General features: G+C 36.0%; 2 protein-coding genes and 1 pseudogene across 11 annotated transcripts in view; 1 reads left to right on the forward strand and 2 right to left on the reverse strand.

The window, feature by feature from the left end:
* Positions 1-21822, reverse strand: part of Nrg3 (neuregulin 3) — a 1108134-nt gene that overhangs the window by 1045395 nt on the left and 40917 nt on the right. The gene's annotated exons all lie outside the window — the stretch shown is intronic.
* Positions 1-21822, reverse strand: part of Gm31606 (predicted gene, 31606) — a 52144-nt gene that overhangs the window by 10577 nt on the left and 19745 nt on the right. Inside the window, exon 1 of the mRNA XM_006519771.4 lies at positions 1-21822. This exon is cut by the window's right edge and continues 19745 nt beyond it. Coding sequence (XP_006519834.3) covers positions 1-767 — 767 coding nt within the window. The 5' untranslated portion in view covers positions 768-21822.
* Positions 19111-20241, forward strand: Gm18785 (predicted gene, 18785; annotated as a pseudogene).

A 21822-nucleotide genomic window follows, 5' to 3' on the forward strand; every position in this document is an offset into this window, starting at 1 on the left:
GTGGGTCTACTGTCCATAGGACATATGGATACACTTCTACTGGCCATAGGACATATGGATGTGCTTCTACTGGCTATAGGACATATGGATGTATGTCTACTGTCCATAGGACATATGAATGTGCTTCTACTGTCCATCGGACATATGGATGTATGTCTACTGTCCATAGGACATATGAATGTGCTTCTACTGTCCATAGGACATATGGATGTATGTCTACTGGCCATAGGACATATGGATGTGCTTCTATTGACTATAGGACATATGGATGTGAGTCTACTGTCCATAGGACACATGGATGTGGGTCTACTGTCCATAGGACATATGGATACACTTCTACTGGCCATAGGACATATGGATGTGCTTCTACTGGCTATAGGACATATGGATGTATGTCTACTGTCCATAGGACATATGAATGTGCTTCTACTGGCCATAGGACATATGGATGTATGTCTACTGTCCATAGGACATATGAATGTGCTTCTACTGTCCATAGGACATATGGATGTATGTTTACTGGCCATAGGACATATGGATGTGCTTCTACTGGCTATAGGACATATGGATGTGCTTCTACTGTCCATAGGACATATGGATGTACTTCTTCTGGCCATAGGACATATGGATGTGAGTCTACTGTCCATAGGACATATGGATGTACTTCTACTGGCCATAGGACATATGGATGTGAATCTACTGTCCATAGGACATATCGATACACTTCTACTGGACATAGGACATATGGATGTGGGTCTACTGGCCATAGAACACTTCTGGTCCTGTGCTTTAACTTTGCTTTTCCCTTTATATCTTGTTCTTTTGTCCTATTCTTGCTTTGACCATTTCTTCATCTATTACTTATTTAATCTCATCTCCTATTTTTGATTCTTCTATTTTCCACTATCTATCTTTGTTAATCAAATTGTCCTGGCAAAAGTAGTGATTGATTTTTTTGAATGACAACTTAGCATAGCTTAGAAGTCCCTGATCAGGCAGCCTCATTTGGGACACTATCTCCTTCAGGATGACATGTGAGGCTATCTCTGTGGAACTGTCTTGTTCACATTTTGTGATGTGGGAGACCCACACCAAATGTGGGCATCACCTTCTGGAAACAGCCTAAATAAAAAAAAAATAAATAGAAGAAAGAGAAGTATTTTCCTTCATTGCTAAGTTAATATAACCCATTGCTATTAGTAATGGCTCCTTCACTGATGTTAATGAGATTAGAACCAGCTTTTTCATGTTTCTAACATGAACTGAACCACCTATTGAACTATTCCCACAGTACTAAGTAAACTAATTTAACAAAACCATTTAAAATATTTAACATAACATGCATGGGTATATTTGACCCATCAGTTATAGAACCTGGCTAATATCGCAACCAAGTACCAAGTAAGGCAGTAAAGACGATAAACCAGTGATGTTTAACCTTCCTAATGCTATATCCCTTTAGTATATTTTCTTTCTTTGTCGTCAACCAACCATGAAATTATTATCAATGCTACTTTATGATTGTAAATGTTACTATTATGAATTGTAAGGTACATATATTTGTTCTCAGATGGTTGTATGTGACCTCAGTAAATGGATCACTCGACCCCTAGGCAGGTCATGACCCACAGGTTAAAAAAAAAAAAAACACTGCCATAAATAATTTAAACATGTTGTAAGAATTTCATATGGTACGTGCATGAATAAAGAGATGGGATAAGGAAAAAATGTAATCTGTGTCCATTCTCATATCCTGGATTTATTTCAATTTATATATTAAAAAAGACTGCTTAGCTATTCAGGAAAAGATAATGAAATATTATTTTGCAGATGCATTTAGGGTAAGTAGGGAATTCATTAGAGAATATAGTTAAAATATTATTTTAAATGAAAATTTGAAAAACTTATCTCAGTAGTCTATGTAATTCAGCAGACATGTGATTTCCAAGGACATTCTTATATAAAAATACATTGTGTGTGCATTTTTTTCTTTTTTAAAGTTATCATCTGGTGGTTTCTGATGTTGTTTAGAAAATTACTACTCAGAAATTACTCATGTTATGAACAGAACTCCACCTAGTTATTTCCCCTCAAATGACATTAATATCTAACAGGTCCCAAGTATCTGTCCCAACTAATTTATATCAGCAGATAATGATCTCTGATAAAAAAGTAAGAAGATGGGTTGTAAAGAATACCATGAAGAAGCTGGGTCCCCATGCATCTCCAAATTCTTTCATTCCTCCATACTTTGAAGCAAAGAGCCCCAGGAAATTTCAAAAGTCCTTTTTTCCTTTACACATCCCTAATCTTTAATACATGTATAAAGGGACCACAATATCATAATATTCATAGTCAAGATTTAGATGCTTTGATGTAATAAAAAGTAGTTTCCTTTACTGCAGTATGTGCCTTGTCATCCATTTATCTAGTAAGACTTCTTATTGTTTCAACAATTAATTATGGCTTGACACAGGGTAAATAAAAATGCTTTTTTCTATAATATGCACATGGGATTCTGAAGGGGATACAATGTTGCAGCAACTTATATTTAGTCCATCAAGCAGAACATCCTATTTCAGAAGGAATTTACTGGCAGAGAAAGTTGGAAAAGAAAAGGAGAGAGAGAAAGAGAAGAGGAGAGGAGAGAGAGAGATACAAAACCAACTGTAGCAAAAATAAGGCTGGGATTGGGGCAAATCTGAATCAAATGTCAAATTACTTAAAATGTTACTCTCAGTTCACAGTAAAACAACACATCCCTTGATTATACAGAAGGCCACATCCATCGGGGGGAAAAAAATCCCCGTCTGTGACAGGCCCTCTGTATGACTCATTTTCTGCAGATTTGCAGTCGTCAAAAGTACATTCTCTCCAATAAAGTGAGCTCCAGGAGAAGGAAAGACGTTTCCATTGTTGTGTGATAGAAGCTCTGTGTGTGTCACAGCAATTACCTCGAGGGGAGTGTCCGATGCTCTAGGAGAATGACAGACTAGAGGGAAATGCAAACCGCAAGCACAGATGAAATGATGGTGAAGAAAAGAAGCGCCATGGTGTTTAATGAACAATGCAGCAACTACTCATTACGCCTCTTCTCCAGCTGATCATTAAGCTTTCAGCACTGTTTATGCAACAGAAAGGGAAATGTTGATTCAAGATTTCATACACTTACTATTCACACAAAGAGGAAACTAGGAAGGGTATAATCTGCAATTACAGTACCTGCTGAAGCTGGATCACTGTCATCAAACCTGGATATTAGTTGTTGCAAATCCTGCCCATGATGAAGCAATTTTGAATTTACGATATCCTCACCATGACCACTGAGAATGCAGGTTTGACCGCCCAGTGGATGAAAAACATAACAATCACAGGAATACATTGTCTTAAACAAGGTTTCAAATAAATCACTTCAAAATTTGGTTTGAAATCTCTAAATTCAAACAGTGGAAGCCATCCTTTTATCTCATGTACTAGAGGCTTTAGAAAAGCCCAGCTTGTCTGTAGTCATTTTTAACCACTTTTATTATGTTATATTGGTCAACACTTTGATTCAGTGTTTATTGAGTTAACAAAAGATGAGCATAATTCATGAATGTCAGCCTCATATGTAACAAAAATGGGACCTACTGGGTAAATGCACATTGAATGAATAGAACTAATAGTTAACTTAGCTTTAATAACCTGCTGAGCACATACTCCAATCTTTATTAATGAGAAAACCACTCCACAAACTGTTGAAAACTGAGAATGAAGAAATGAGAGGAAGAATATTAGCACCTTGAAAACAATTACCCATATGGCACTGTGAAGAACTTTGCTCAAAAATTACTGAATTGTGAGTTTACTACCTGTCACCTCATTAATAGTAAGTGGACCTTCTGCTTAACTTAGATTGTCTAATGGAGAAAATTGGAGCTTAATTATCTACTTTACAGAGCTGTGGTGAGAAATTCCTGTGATTAAATAAAATAGTAGGTTTGAAAGAACCAGTATGAATCCTGTTGTGGAAATGCAACATATAGGCTACTGTAAGTCTCTCTATAAGCTTCTTAGAAGCTTGGGCTGGGGTGTGTCTTGGTTAGATATAGTTATCTACCATGCAAAGGGCCCTTGGTTTGATTCCTAGAGCCTCCTGAGTCAGGAGTGGAGGTGCACACTTGCAACCCTAGCCCATGGGAAGTGGAAGAAGGATTTAAAATTCAACATCACCTTCAGTTGACTTGAGCACTTATGTGATGATATGAGGTCATCAGAAACGCCATACATTCCATAACATTAAATTGATCAAGTCAATCCATTCTGAGAAATAATTAAATGCTTTCCTGAAATAATTTTGCTGAAACACTCATGAAATACTGTCAACGCCTAGCTATCACAGGACAGTTCAGGAAAAATGCATGAGGAAATATAAACTTATGACCAGTTTGATATAATTAACTGAGCCAGATTTACTTTAGTTTCAAATGTTTAGTCAAAATTGGTCATCAAGTATTTCAAAGAGTCATTTATTATATGTGTAGAGCAAGAGATTGGCTTACCTCTACTAGAATGCCCATGAATGAATGTAGATGTAGAAAACAAAGGTCAGCTTTAGATGTCATTCCTTAGGACCCAGCACTTTTGTGTTTAAAGGAACAGGGTGGAGGGAGGGTGGAGGGGGCTTTCGAAATAGCATTTGAAATGTAAATGAAGAAAATATCTAATAAAAAAAACACTTAAAAAAAAAAAAAGACAAGGATTCTTACTGAGTTCTTGCCAAGCATCCTAATCTTGCAGGAATCTTCCCGTCCCTCCCTCTCCAGCTATGGGATTCTAAACATATACCACCAATCCTTGCTTTCTTTTTTCTTTCCCTATTGTTTCTTTTGTTGTTGTGTGTTGTTGGTTGCTTGCTTGCTTTGGTTTTGTTCCATGTTGTTCTTTATGTTTTACATACAGGCTTTGGATATCAAACTTAAGACCTCATGGTTTTAAGACAAGACCATCATAGACTGAAACATGTCCATAGCCTGTTCTGCCTTGAGCACCAATGTACAAAATGCTTTTGTCTTTGCCTATTCAAAGGGTTGATGAACTGATTCCTTCATTTCTCCTCAGAGTAGAGCTGGTGTCATCTGAAATTTTCCCACTCGATGTAATGGGCAATTTAAGTTTATTGGGAAAAGGTAACTAATTGGGTTTCATGTTACTGTGTAGAGCTTTGCTAAGGTTTTCAGAGTTTGCGGGATGAAAACAGTAAGATAGTGCATATACAAGAAGGGAAACCACTGAACATGAAGTAATTAAGGCAGTCTAGTGATTAAATCCAATCAAGAGGTCAGTAGTTAACTATGAATTAGGGAATACACTGATGAGCAAGGTAGCTGTCATGCCCGGACTGAACAAGCAAAGGGCAGGAAGCTCTGTATTTGGGAACATCCAAAACCTGTTACCAGCACCTCATCATTCAGCTGCTCCTGAACTATAAATTCTCTAATAAAACTGTAATTCCGAGTATGCTGTTATCCCTGCATCCTGTGTCATTCTAATGAATTGTGGTGTATGATGCATATCTACAGATTTGTGTTTACTTGGTCTAAAGTAAGCAGCCTTACTAAGGACCATGCTCTTTAACTTGAAATGTATGTATTATTGAAGACTGTTGAGTCACATCACAGTGAGGACTCAAACAGACCAGCTTCCTAGCCTACTAAAGGTTCAGCAATGATCTCATTGTGCCATTGAAAGGAGATGCATCTCCATTTCTGATCTAGTGAAAGAAATGTGGATTTTTGAGCCCAGTAAGACTGTGTAAACTAATCACAAAGAGTTCAGGAAAGTTCATTTCAATTCTTTTGGGCAACTCCACCACTGTATGTCAATATCCATGTGTTAGAACCTCAGCTATCCAGTCCATCTCTCAAGTGTCATGTTGGAATGCCTAGATGCTTGATCCAGGTCCATCTGGGAAGAATTCTATCTTTCAGGATAGTTCTGTGGAGATTTTATAAATATGGCTAAGGAGAAGAGATGGGTACAAAGGCAAATGTACACAAACCTAATATTTCCTAGGATATTAGCCAGAGATGGCTAAATTGTTCATGAGAGTCATCACCCAGAACTTAGACTAGTGGAAATATCAGTTTACATTTTTTGACATCGTTTCTTTCGGTAAATTTAGGAAAATAACTTCAAAATACTTTTAAACAATTGGTTGATTAAAAAAAAAAATCACATTTTCCTTCATCTCATACATGTTATTCCTTTTCCTGTGTCCTTATAAATCCATTTGGGGAAATCATCTCAGAAAATTTCCAAACTATTAAAAATCATAAATTGAAAAAAAAATCAGAATTTTAAACTTTGTATATGAAATATAAATTAAAGTGTGATTTATATCAATCTAACTAAAAGTCAAAATTATTCATAGTGATGTTTATAGCTCACTTCTTTATGTATAAAAGTACTTACTTTAAATGTTATGGTGATACAGCAATAATCTTCATCAAGATTGCGTCCCATGCCTACTCATTGTCTCTCCACTGCTGAACATTTCATGCTGAAGAAAAATCTACTTCTCCTAATTATTTGATATAAAATGTCGAATCAATGGATAATATTTTTTGAGACAAGGTATGCTTATGTAGATGAGCTTTGTCTTAAACTCACAGAAATTGTCCCACCACAAGCTCCTGGGATAGGAGTACCAATCTACTCTACCATAACCTGCAATGAGTTTTAAATATCAAATCCAAACTGATATTTAGAAAAGAAAATTGTGGCTACGTGGCCTGATCTCTCTATACTGTGGATTGAGCAGTGTACTCCTGTTTATAGTTCTTGCATTCATTTTTTATAAGCCTTTGGGGTAAAGAAGGAAAGGTGGTGAAAGGAGGATATTTTATCTATTTGCATCATGCCTTTTAGTTTTCAAATGACAGAAGCTATACTTGACAAACTTTGATCTACTGCACATTTTTAAAACCATTGAATGTTTTACAATGTATTTATGTCGATGTTTGTAATGTATCCATGTGTATACATGTATGCATGTATGAGTTCAAGTATGCATACCCACACCCCCCCACACATACACACATACACACAAAGACACATAGATGGCAGAGGAAGAAAGTCTCCTTCTTGTCCACTATCCACCTTATTTCCTTAAGATAGGTCTCTCACTGTGCCTGGACTTCTTTGCTTATTGGTTAGGCTAGAAGCCAGTAAGTGCCAAGAATGACTCCCCAGCCCCAGCACAGGATTCATGGGGTCTTCAAACTTGCACAGCATATGTCTTTACCCACTGAGCCATGGCTCTGAGCCCACAATCTATGTTAAGATAACTATTTCTTTCCCTCAGATGCTTTTTTGCTTTAGTATCTCACAAATAATCTCAATCCTGTAGCTTGCTGAGACTCAGACTAGGCTGGGATTAGTAGTGCCTGCTAAATCACCTGGATACATAGGAAGTGAATAGGAAAAGGTTTAAGAAGGAAAATATTTAACTCAGACCCCTACGGTGAGAGGACTGAGTGAAAAACATCCCAACCAGTGCAACCTACAGTCGAGGTTAAGTAAAAAGGCTCTAGAAGTTACTGGATTAGAGATGTTAACTAATAGGTCATTTCTTTTACAAATAACCAATGAAGAATTTACTCTATTAAGTGGCTAAGTGAGAACAAGTACACAGGAGCTTATATCAAATTCAATAGTGAAGATTCACAGCATGACCCACTTATCTTTGGGGATAGCACTCTGGACCCCACTAGATGCCTACTGGAAAAGATAGCACTGAATTCTCTACTTACTTTGGTTCTTGCTACAGGTGCATGCCAGTGATAAGATCAATAGACAAAATACACATAGGAAGGCATTAACCAATAACAGAGTGCACCATTTAAATAATGTAATGAAATGTTATCTAATTGCCGGCTTCCTCAAAATGCCTCATAGTAGTATACAGTCTGTTATGGCAAAAAAAAAAAAAAAGGAGTACAACACCTGCATTAAGAGATGAAATGCATGAAACAACACAGACATTGCTGTGAGAAATGAAGCTACTAGGAACCTTCTTGGTACCCAAACCTAAGCCATTTGCAGGAAATGGCTTAGGGGAGATTCATTGTTCAAGTGTTCAAAAACGCTCAAGATTTCCTGGGACAGTATTTATGTTTTTCCCATTTTAAATTTAGGCACTAAACACCATGTTTCAATTAGAGATCCAACAGTAAAGCCAGAACATTTTTCCCTCTTATTGATAGATGGTTCATTTATACCACAGATCTTAGCGAACGTGTAAGACTTCTTTCTCTTATTGAGAATTTTCTTTTTTTTAATTAGGTATTTATTTCATTTACATATCCAATGCTATCCCAAAAGTCCCCCACACCCTCCCCCACTCACTCCCCCACCCACCCACCCCCACTTCTTGGCTCTGGCGTTCCCCTGTACTGAGGCATATAAAGTTTGCACAACCAATGGGCCTCTCTTTCCACTGATGGCTGACTAGGCCATCTTTTGATACATATGCAGCTAGAGTCAAGAGCTCCGGGGTACTTGTTAGTTCATATTGTTGTTCCACCTATAGGGTTGCAGATCCCTTTAGCTCCTTGGTTACTTTCTCTAGCTCCTCCATTGGGGGCCCTGTGATCCATTCAATAGCTGACTGTGAGCATCCACTTCTGTGTTTGCTAGTCCCCGGCATATTCTCACAAGAGACAGCTATATCTGGGTCCTTTCAGAAAATTCTTGCTAGTGTATGCAATGGTGTCAGCGTTTGGAAGCTGATTATGAGATGGATCCCCGGATATGGCAGTCTCTAGAATTTTTAACTCTTCCCTTAACAGGAATAGTTCACAGCTTTATAATAAAAATCTCTGGGTTGCCCTTATCACCACTTTGAACTTTGGGGCTGCCATGAATTAAGATGTGCTTGGAAAAACATGTCACCTGACACCACATCAGTATTTATGACAGCAAGAAGGGCTTTACAGACCTAAGAAGCAAACAGAATTTATGTCTTGAGCAGGCCAAAGGGAAGTTTCAAATCCCCAGTTCTTAGAGATGTCACCAAACTAAGTTAGTACATAATTTAGAGCATGAATTTCTTCTGAAACATTCCAGTTGTCATTTTTTAAAGTATCGTTGACAACACATGATTATGACTGCATAAAGCAAGACACAGAAAAATGCAAATGATAGCTGCCTCCTACTCTTTATGACCTGCTTACACCATTAGCAAGTGTGCCATTCAGTCTGAAAGATGCTTAATCCTTTACATGACTCCCTCACAGGTACTTACGGAGCACTTACTATGTCACATGTCACAATGTCACACACTTTCTAGAGACCTGGGATATAATGAACAAAACAGTCAAAAAGCCAGTCCAAAGCTGAAGAGATATTTCAGCTGTTAGGAGGACTTGTTCTTGCTGAGAAAGTAGGTTCACTTTCCAGTGCCCACACAGGGTCCTGCAACTGTCTATTACTCCATCTGCAGGGAAACTGAATCTTTATGGCACTTGTGGGTAGTGCATGTAGCACATGGTGTACAGATATCCATGTAGGCAAAGCACCTGTGCATACTACTTTATTTAATAAATATGTGATAAATTAATATGTCCTATGATGCTGATGCTATAGGTGAAATGTAAAAAGCACACATTCTAAACAAATTCATTGCCTCTTATACACACAAATTTGCATACAAACCACACACACACATTAGATTACCGATATATACACACACACATTAAAAACAATATAAACTGGTGAGTAATTGAATGACCATATTTGCTAGTGTGAATCCTAAATGGTACAGTCATTTGAAAAGTAATTTGTCATACATATTAAACAAGTATTACCAACTGAAACAGCATTTTTGCATTGTGATTTTACTCAGATGTCTTAAGAATTATGGACCCATGCAAACATGCCTGTGAATGTGTATACCTTATTTATATATAACTACCTAAAATCTTAATGACCCAAGGTCTCTGCTTTTAAAACTTATAATATAACCATCTAATGAAATATTGTGTATCATTGAAATCAATGAAATATGTCATTAAAAGGCAATCAGGACCTGAAAAACACATTGCTGAGCAAAATAAGCAGGGCTGAGAAGTGTGAGTACTGTAAGCATCAAATATATTTAAAACTGCACAGTGATAGGGACAAGCTCCGGCTTCTGAGGTTGAAGCTGTCGAGAGGGAAGAGTGAGTGAAAAGTTGTGCTTCCAGATCATTTTTCTGTATATCTAAAGTTACTCTAAAGCAAAATCATTAAATGAAAATACATACCCACAATGATGACTACAATAAAACTACATCACTTCTAAGTATTCAAAAATACCCTATTTCTCATCAAAGAGCTCCCCAATCAAAATATCTCACACTTAGCATGTAAGGTGGTCAGAACATTTAATATTCACATTAAATATTCATACTAAATACATTGATAAGAACAATTGGTTAGGGTATATTAATTTAAACAGATAAATATCTTTCAATCTTCAGATATAGAGGTTCTGTCTCTGATCCATCTCCTTTATGTGAACTATGGAAATGCAGCAGGCAGAAGAGCAACAGTTTAGTCCAGGAATACAAGTGAAGCAAAGTGAGTAAACAGCCCTTGTGTTTGGAAGGAATTCTTAATCTACTTCATGGCTTATGTTCTGGGTGAAGGTAAAAAGCACATAAAAGATTTTGTTCTTCTTATCCATATTCCAAAAAAAGGAACTGTTAATAACCTCAAATTCTCCAAGATTTCTTTCTTTTTGTTAAAGAGTAAGAGCAATGACTGAGGCATCAATTACATTGTCTTTAATTAGTTTTCTTTGGGCACATTATGGTTGCCCCATCAGTGTTTTAAGATCCGGAGCATGTGGGCTGTCTCTTCTCACTGTCCCATTGGTGGGTAAGTACTAATATCTCCTTCTTATGTTCCCAAGACCAAAGAGTAAAATCTCACCCTAGGCCACATGTTGTTAGGAGGCAGAGCCTGGCTACATAGAATGATTAAACCTGAGCCTCTGCAACATCCAGGATCCCATATGTCATATACTTTGAGGCCAGTTTTATTCTGTCTCCTTATGAATTTATTTCCATGATTAATCCTGGAAGACATGGCTAATGAATAGGAATGCCTTGCAGAGAAACTTGAAAGTAAACAATAAAACTAATACAAAAGGAGATGCTTAACCAAGTACTTGCTGCATTTTATAAATATCTCATATCTGTTAAAATTACTAGAATCCGTTAATGAAAGTAAAAATATATTTTATAAAAAAAAAAGCTTCAGCTATGCAGGTCGATACTCAATAGTCATATAAAATAACATGATATTTTGTGTTTGAAAGCAGTGGTCTAAACCTTGCTTTTATGCATGTTCTTTAAATATTCATAAAATTATAATTTAAAAAAACAGTATTTGTAGCCCAATCTTCCTGCTGCACTCGCTGGGTTAATTTTTTCTGCAGCTGGATGTTACCCCTCTGCAGACACCTCTCTGACAGTCACTGTAATTTTGGCTTCCTCACCATTCAGGAGAGAGCTACATAAAAGAACCATCACCTTTCCCTGATGTTTAATCAGGGCTCAGCATGCTCAGGTCCTTTTATGAAAGCTCCCTGGCAGGAAATCAAAGCCCCTTTCTTCAAAAACAATAAAACATGAAACAGAGGGATCTATCTGTCAATCAAGATAGATTTCTCTTTTTACAAAAAGAAAGGTCCCTCCAAGAATAAAAAGCTTTCACACTAATTAATATCCATTAAAGTTCCCACCAGTTTAAAGGCTTGACCAAAGTCAAGAATTACCCAACTAATTCAAATCCAGAAGGTACTTTCCCATTACGCTTGCTTGTGAAATGACAAGAGAAAGTGCTTCCCCCAGAAAAGAACAGGACAGTTAATTATAATTTGCACTTCATGTTTGCATGATCAATTCTTAACATTTTTATTGGAATATGATATTGTAATCAATATTCAGAATCAAATATAAGTCTCTATCTATTTATATACCCCAATAACATGGTGAGTATTTTGAAGTCTGAAAACACAGAATGTATACTTACATACAAAGATTTTTATCTATTATAATTCTAATTTCTGAATGGGATCCTCATTTTATATATTATTTTACACTTGATAAAGACAGTTGAACTGTAGGTGCTTTGCATCCTTGTTTCCTAATCCATTTGCACAATTTTCACTCATGATTCTCTACCCTGTGTGACTGGAAAAGGCTCAGGACAAATCTATGTCTCTTCCATATCTCTTTAATCATTTTGATATTGGCCAGTACAAGTAGTAATAAAATTAACTAAGTGCAACTGCTTGCAGTGGGGTGGAGGTCATCTGGAGGTAAATGTCTCAAAAAAGATATTTGATAAATAATAAACAATTTAAATAACTAAGAACCAAATCTATAGAACTCAGGACAGAAAACAAGCCAGCTAAACTTTAAAACACCTTTACCATCTTTAGACTTATGATGCCTTTCCTGAAATATATAAATGTCATTAGCTCTATCATATGTCAAATTCAACACATAGGTACTACAAACAATAACTACAAAATAAAATTTGTTAAATAACTTTGCATGTCTTATGAACTCTGGCTGCCTTCCTTGATTGACAGTTGGATTTGCCTGTGATCCAAATAAATAATTACAGAAAATCTGAACAACTTTAAAAATAATGAAGAGGTTAAAGACTTAACAGAAATAATGAACTTGGAATTATGTCACAAGTCTCACAAAATAAGGATGAAACATTTTCATAACTTATCCCTATGTTATGTAAACCAAGATCATTGAAGGGGACATTTCTAAATGACTTCCTACTACTTCTCTCCATAAATCATACTGGGGTCCAACAGGCTTTACTGCAAGTACATCACACTTCTCTATGTACTCAGCATCCATTCCACAATAATTAGCACTTCTACTTAGAGACTGAGACATACAATGAAACCACTGGCATACAGCTCCTTTGACAGCACATCCACCCTAGAAATATTCTCCTTAGGACTCCTGTGTCAGGGACTCTGCTTATATACTACAGCTGAAGAAAATAAGAAAGTGTGTTTGCAAATATACAAACCTAATATGGTGCCACGAATATAATGTCACTTTCTGAACCAAATGTAACCTGAAGGAGAAGGGTATGATACAGAGACAAAGTAGAGTTAGAGGAAACCTTAAAGAAAGACATGTTCTGGGAATATCCTGGAGAAACAGAGTGTTTTTAGGAACCTGTCACCCAGGATAGAGAGAGAAAACATGCTGTTGTCTCTGGAGAGTGTGGACAAACAGAAAAGAACACAGAGAAGGGCTAAGGACCGAGGAGGAGGTAGAGCACAGTATAAAAAGACTGTGTACCCTGTCATACAAGAATTCCATTTGGTTGAGGAAGTAGAGTGAAGAAATCACACACAAGTGGGTAGTACGGCCAGGATGATTTCTAATGATGATCTCTAAAAGTTAAACTTGTAGGGTAATTACAAGATATCACTGGAATGTGCCCTATGACAGCTGAGAAATTTGAAAATAATTGAATATATATGAAATACTGAATGCACGTTTGTTATGGCAAAATGTAATTTATACAAACCAACAAAGGCAGAAGAAAAGAAAATGACTGTGCAACCAAGACTCACTCTACAGGTGTTTTCATCACTAGAGGAATTATTAAAACATGTGTCATGTGATAGAGTGAATGACCCCATCATTCTACCTTCTCTTGATCCATGATACCCAAGAGAACATTTTCAAGCAAGCCCTTGATGTTTGCAATCCTTTCTGAAATAAAACTAAGGCTTACACGCATTTTAAGAATCACCATTCTATAAAATAAAGAGCTTATAGGTAAATCTCAATTGTTACTTAAGAACAAAGAAAAGGAAGAATGCTTTCCAGTTTATGTAAGAAACCAGTGTTAATTGCTACCTAATCTGACCTCGTCAAAGACTGAAAATATAGCATTGACTTTATCTTGTAAGGATAAATATAAATTTTGAAACATTGAATCTTAAACAATCATGGAATAAAATAAAATAGTATAAAAAGAAATGTCTCAAATGTAGGTAATTGCCAATCTCTAAGGATTCTGAATTAGCTATTAGAAAAGTAAAACAAGGATGCATATGTATTGTACCTATTAAGTTATATATAATTTAATAAAGGAATATAGCTCTTTCAAAACATTTCAACATTTTTTTCCAAATTAAAAACATAATAAACCAACAACTGTAGGTGTTTTTTTTTCCAAGAGTCTCCTAGACAATTAGTGCTTATATTATTCCATTTACACCCAGAAGTAGATTTAGGATAAAAAGAAAAACTTAAGAATCCAGTGCTAAAGGACTAATTATATAAAGGAAATGTACAGAATTTTCTTTTTTAAATTTTTATTGGGTATTTATTTCATTTACATTTCCAATACTATCCCAAAAGTCCCCCACACGCTCCCCCACCCACCCACTCCCACTTCTTGGCCCTGGCGTTCCCCTATACTGGGGCATATAAAGTTTACACGACCAATGGGCCTCTCTTTCCACTGATGGCCAACTAGGCCCTCTTCTGATTCATATGCAGCTAGAGACATGAGCTCCAGGGGGGTATTGGTTAGTTCATATTGTTGTTCCACCTATAGGATTGCAGATCCCTTCAGCTCCTTGGGTACTTTCTCTAGTTCCTCCATTGGAGGCCCTGTGATCCATCCAATAGCTGACTGTGAGCATCCACTTCTGTGTTTGCCAGGCCCCAGCATAGTGTCACAAGAGACAGCCATTTTCACAAATATGAACAACTTTAATTAAGACAGGTACAAATATTGTCATATGCCAAGACAACTCCAGCTTATAGTCTATAATTTCATGAAAGTCAAGGCAGCAGGGCCTTGAAATAGCTGGTCACTTCATACCCATAGTCATGAGCAGACAGAATGCATGCATTCATGAATGCTTATTTGCCTTCTCGTTCATGCTAGCTCACCCCAAGTCTTACACCATTTAAGCTCTTCTCTGTAGGTAACAGTACCACGCCAATGGATTTGTCTTCCCATATCAATTAGTTAAAGTACTCCCCATAGACATAGCTATAGCCCCATTTGGTACAGATAGTCTCAAGATGGTTTGTCTTAGGAAGTGATCCGAGATATTTCAACATTAATAGAAAATCATACAGTCACTAATATAGAATAAATAAATAGAAAATACAATAAACCAGATGTATGCAATCAAAATGAAACACTAAATTCTACATCTCCATAAGAAAAACATTGGAAAACATTAATACTTAAATACAAATATACAATAACAAAAATAATTGGCATAAATCATGAATATGGATATAAAATGAATATATTTATATATTCACATATACAGTAGTTGGGATGAGAAAGGCCTTTCTTAGCAAGCCACCAATCTATAAGAACCAATAAGATATTTTATGAGGGAGAAAAAATTTTAATACGAGAGAACCTGAACTATGGTATTTCCAGCAAAGATGGAGTTACTATTTTCAATATGTACAGAAATCTATCTCTAATCAGATAATAAAGTAGAGTGACCCCAAAACAACACAGGACAATATGAGCTTGTGATGCTCAACTAAGAAAATATGAAAGAAATATAAATAAATAAATAAATAAATAAACAAACAAACAAATAAAGGCAAAATAGTTCAACAGAAGGAAAATGAAGCTAATTGTGTAATTGGGTAGAAATTAGAGTGTTTATATAATACAACTCCATTTACCTCCTATCAAAGGAATAAGGTAATCATTTATTTTTTATTTGTTTATTATAGTAAGTATAGGCCCTAACTTAGCACTGAGAGTGTAGGAATTGGTGTACTCAAATATTCTCATCTGACACAAGGTATCAATGTGCCAATTTACATATATAATGAGTGGCTACTTTTCTACGTATAATAAGCTCAGAAAATTTTATAGAAGAAAATATTCTAAAATTTTTTTGTATAAAAAGGGTTAGTCATTGTCCATTATACATTTATCAGTTTAATAAGAATTTAGAAGAATAAGTACAGATATGAATGAAAGGTTTTGAATAAAATAAATTTCTGTTCATGCAAAGATTAAATAATTGTTATTGAAGTATGTACATGACAAGGAAAGCTTTTAATAAACCATGAATTAAATAAAAACATTATGAATAACATTATGTTTTGTAAAATACCACTTTTAATATTACACATAGCACATTAAGATTTGAAAGTATATATAATATAATACTATGGTTGTTAGCACTCTTGGAATTAATATAGACCCTTTAAATTTTGATTTACTTAAGCCTATCTCTAAAAATTCCAAATTAAAGAAGTAAGTGTTATTTGGGAAGAGAGACTACAAAAGTCAATGTCTACAGCAAAATAATGGCATATACCACTTTTTTTTTTTTTTTTAAGATAGGCAGTCCTGTTTGTAAACCTGGACAGGCTCTGATCTAAAGTTAGGTGGAAGAAGACTGAAATGTAAGATGTATGTTGAGAGAGCTGAGATTAGGTTGTCAGGCCCAGGAGTGGATAAAACCAATGCTACAGAAACAGCATCACCTTCAATGGGTGCCCTTTGATGTTTTCAATTGCAAGCTGTTGGGGATAAACGGAAGTAACCTTAAGAGTGAGCTGCTACAATGTAGCTCATGGCAGAGCAATCAAGATAGTATGTCTCTCATAAAAAGCCTCCTTTTCCCAAGGTACTCCCTGCCTACCTCTAAAATTGAAACCAATTTTCCCTTCCTTTAGGATATACACATACCTTAGGCCATAAGACAATAGGTTCTTCTGAACTCTAACAGAACAAATACTATTGTTATCTGGTGATTGTTGTTCATTTTGCCTAGAGGCTTGCCTTAAAATGCTAATTTACTATTATTTAATTTTCATATATTAGTATCTTTGGAAGTGTAATTGATGTGAAAGCAGAACCAGTTAATAATAAAAACTTTAAAACTTCCTTTCCAGAATGGAAAGCAATCAGGGGAGGCTCTTCTGGTGTGCAGCATCCACCTTACTGCTATCTTTGCCTAACTCTGCTCTCAAAATTGACTGGCAAGCAGAATCCTTTGTTGACGTCTCTGGATCATCTGGCCGGTCCGTTTTATGGACTAGCTCCTCGGTCTTTTGATGGTCATGGTTTTGATGTCTTAAATCTCTTCAACATCACATTTCACCTTACTTTAATTTGGAAGAATGAAGTCGAAGTGTGCCAATAATTTGCAAAGTCTATATAATTTAAGATTATCTTATCTTAAATATCTATCTTTAGTACAAATAAACACAAAAAATTTAAATAATGTAATTTTTTATTTGAAACAAGATATGAATCATTTGAAACAATATCAAAATCAATGATAATTATGATTAAAATATCCATCCAACACTATTTTTAATTTCTAATATATGGTACATAGTTAATTTAATAAACACATATGATGTATAATGATCAACTAGTTAGCATTTCCAAACAATTACTTTTTGCAAGTATAGATTAATACGTAGTAATTGTACACATTTACAAAAACACTGTGGTGTTTGAGTATCCATATTCATGTGTTGTAAACAAATAAGAGTAATTAACATTTCCATCTCCTTATCATTGTTTTGTTTGGAAGCTTTATGTTCCTCTACAGTTTTCCATTCTACATTGAATATGTCATGGTGAATCATCGTTCCTCCACTAAGCTAAACAAAACGACAGTGAATTTCTTCTGTTTGTGTTCTCATTACCAAACTGCCTCTTCTTTCTTCCTCCCACCCTTTCCAAGTTCCAGTAATCGCTGCTCTATACAGACTTTTTAGCATCTACTCATAACATAGAACCATGTATACTTGTCTTTCTGTCTCTAATTTAGTATAGTGTCTTCCAGCTCCATCCATTTTGATATGAATTATAGGATACTATTTTTCTACATATGAGCAATATTCTATTCCGTCTATACTACATTTTTTCAGTCATTCATCCATGAATGGGCCTAGGTGCAGTAGCCCAGTCCTGTGAATAGTGAACTGTGAATAATGTATCAACAAACATGGGAACAGGTTATCTTTCTGGTTATCCTGATTTCACTACCTCTTGCTTGGGATGGCTGGATCATGCAACACTATTTTTACTTTTTGAAACAACTTCTGTAATGATCTCATAATTCACATTCTCAGCAGTAATGTGCAAGACTTCCTCTTTCTCCGTATCCTCGTCTTCATCTGTTACTTTTCTTATCTTTTTGGTAACAGCTATTCTAACTGACGTGAGGTGATATTTCTTTGTGGTTTTAATGTGCATTTTTACATTGCAAAAGACTAATAAACCTGAGCATTTCCTTTTCATAACTGCATTGCCCTACCGAGCCTACCTATTGTAAGGTATGTCTCTTCAGATCGCTGCTCATTTTTGGTTGGATTACCTGGCTTTTGTTGATGGTATTGAGTTCTTTCTATATTCTGATTGTGAATCATTTGTCAGGTAAATAATTTGAAGAAAATCGTTTCCCATCTGGTAAACTGTCCTTTCATTATATTGACTTTTTTTCTGCTTTGTATGAATGTTTACTTTTCTTATTTTTTGCTATTCATGTTTTTGTTGTCTAATATTTAAAAAATCTCTATACTAATGACTTAAACTATTTACCAATAGATTTTTTAGAATAATTTCCTAATTTCTGGTCTTACATATATGTCTTTCATCCACTCTAAGTAACTTTTTTATGGGGTGTGTATCATTTTTACACATCAATAATGAACATAGAGATAGAAATCTTGGAAATAATCTCATTCACAATCACTAAGAAATAGTCTAGGAATAAATTTGCCAAGCATATAAGAGTCCTCTACATTGAGAATTACAAAGCACTAATGAAAGAAATTGAGGAGGACTCAAAGAAATGAAAAGGCCTCCCATAGTCGTGGACAAGAGACATTAGCACTGTTAAAATGTCTGTGCTGCCCCAAAGCATATAGACACAATGAAATTCTCATGAAAATATCAAAGACAGTCCCCTCTCTCCTTTCCCCACCCTGCCCTGTGACAGAGCCAGGTCAGTGCAGGGATCACACTGTGGGGCCATATCGCAGCCAGGAGTCTAGGAGGGACTACACCACTAGGATGTCCCAACCAGAAGGTATCATCTGCGGCGCTTGTTTAAAAGACAAAATAAAGGTCGCAGAAAAACATACTTTGCAGTAATTATAATTTTCATGTATCTTGTTATGAAAGTACAGAAACGGCAACAAGGTATACAACTGATCACCCATATAGTGCATATTAACAATGGTAGATTTTGATTTCTACTGTGGTTGGAAAGCTTGGTCTGGAGAGAAGCCACAGGTTTTTTTGTTTTGTTTGTTTGCTTGCTTGTTTTGCTTTGTTTTGTTTTGTTTTGTTTTGTTTTGTTTTGTTTTTTACCTGTATCTATGATAGGAAAATGGGCTGTACAACTCGCCTTGCAGAAACATCTACAGAGTAATTTGTTCAATATGTGCAACATTACATGGAGGCACTCCTAATCAGCCACATGACTTTGTACTTCATCTGAACACAGAGACCCTGGGGGTTTAGATGAACCAAGTAGTGTTTTACATGTACTTAGAATGCTTCACCCTAGTTGGGAATTAGTAGGCCCTCATGTCCAGTGGTCAAACATGCATTTTACTAACAGTTCTACTGGTAGAGTCTCTGCTTTTCCAAGTTCACATTTTCCAAGCAGGAGAGAAGCCATTGATGGTATAGCTAAGCTGTTCTTTCAGTGTTCAGGAGTGAGACATTCTGTAGGAGGACAGCTTAACTTCTTAGGCCCTTCCACTTTCAGTTGGAGATGTGGCTGCTACTCTAGTGCTGGCATGCACAGACAGCTTGTCAACCACCAGAGACAGATCACAAAGCATGCTAGAGAAAAACACTGTGACCACACAGTCCTTGGCCACAGGCAACACAGCAAATAGCCAGCAGGTTCTCCTTTTAATAAGGTTGAATGATCTCAACATTTCTGAAGCAGAGCACCAGTCCATGTAACACAAGCATGCTTTCTCCCAACTTTCTTGTCTAGGTATTGATATTGTCCAAGATATTGTGAGAAGAGGGTACATCCTTAGATGAGGGTGAATGGGGGCAAGGTGTGGGAGAATCGCAGATTTCAGTAAAATGATCTGTGGAGATATTATGCTTTTAGATAATGATTTAGAGAACCTAAATATGAAAGAGAATAGAAATGGAATAGAGCCTCCACCATCTTCGCTTTGATGAGTTCCTCAGTTACAGACAATGTTCTCTGTGCTATGTTTTCCAATGAAAGTGGACAACAGCTATCCTGAGACTGTGTGGTGACTGTAATTTCATGTCTGTAACTCTTGTTACATTGGATACATTCAGAAGAAAGAGAGAAATTATATATGCTAATAATTTCCACTTACCCTTTACTTCTAACAGTTAAATGTAGGTAACAGTGCAGTTTTATCTGTGCTTTCTGTACTTTGATATTTAAAGATTCCCCTATTATCTACATTCAAACTGAAGAGGTAAAATGAAATCAAAGTAGTTGCTGTGTGTACTTATGAATATCAATGCATAAGTACTGCTTGAATAGCTTATGTAATTACTGCATATGGGTTTATTTTGTTTTTTTTTTATTTTGTTGTTTTGTTTTTCAGAATGCATGAATTTCAGTGGCCTTGTTACTTAAAAAATTAAATATAAGAAGTAAAACTTTAAAAGATTACAATAAAAATTAAAAAAAAAAAAAAAAAAACAAAGCCTAAAGCTTCCCCAACATTTTTCAATAAGGACAGGGCAGTGTAGATTTGAATAACTTATTCAAGCCTTATGCTTGTGCCTCCTGTGCACAAAACCCATTCAGTCTGCAGTGGAACCTAGAGATTCTAGCCAGGTGTAGTGTTCCACTTTGTAGCTATCATTTCAGCCGGTCAATTCTCTTGCCCTAACTCCAGCGTAGAAGAAGGACCAGTAAAACTGGAATCGATTGCAGAGCATCTGTGTATTCTTAGAAAGATGTTCTTTATGAACGTAGTTAAAAAGAAATCATTTAGTTCACAAAAACATATAGTACAAAACATCCAGAAATATCCAAAGCATTCTCAGGATAAAAGATCAAATCCATCACCATCATTATACACATTAAAGGGCAACAGTATCTACACCGGCATGATACTGACAGAAGAGAACCAGTAGAAAAGGAGTAGAAATAAATCTATACCTTTATAGTGAATATAATCTGAATGCAAGTGTGATAAGCATCACAAGGATGAACAGCCTCTTCAATAAATGTTGGTGAAGCAACTGGTTATCCCCATGCAAAAGACTAACCTTAGCGCCTGTGTCTTACCCTATACCCAAAGCCTCACTTCTCTATCCTTGTGGCACATCATATTTCCTAGAAAGTGCTCTGCACTTGAGGTTTGGGGCTAAGTTCTTTCCAAATAATTTAATTTCTCAGCTGATTCCAACAGTGATACAACCAGTGCTTCTTTGATGAAAAATGAGTTGGATTTTTGTTGTTGTTGTTGCTTTTTTTTGTTTTTTTCCATTTACTTCCCCCTCAAAACAACAGTTGGAACAGGCGGGCTTTGTAGTATAATTGAACCAAATAGAGTTCTTCAGTGTGCTTCAGTCATCATGTAATAGTAGTTAATAGGGTGAAATAAATCAAAGGGCCTTGGGTGGCTGAGGACTTCGTGCATTCCAAACTTCTAGGATAGACGGAATACTATGACTGCATTCACTGATTGTGGTCAGTGACATGCCAGTGCAGAAAAAGAAATCCTGAGTTATGGACAAGGTCAGTGAAACTATTTGCAGCAGGTA

Source organism: Mus musculus, chromosome 14, assembly GCF_000001635.26.
Source record: "Mus musculus strain C57BL/6J chromosome 14, GRCm38.p6 C57BL/6J".
Classification (NCBI taxonomy): domain Eukaryota; kingdom Metazoa; phylum Chordata; class Mammalia; order Rodentia; family Muridae; genus Mus; species Mus musculus.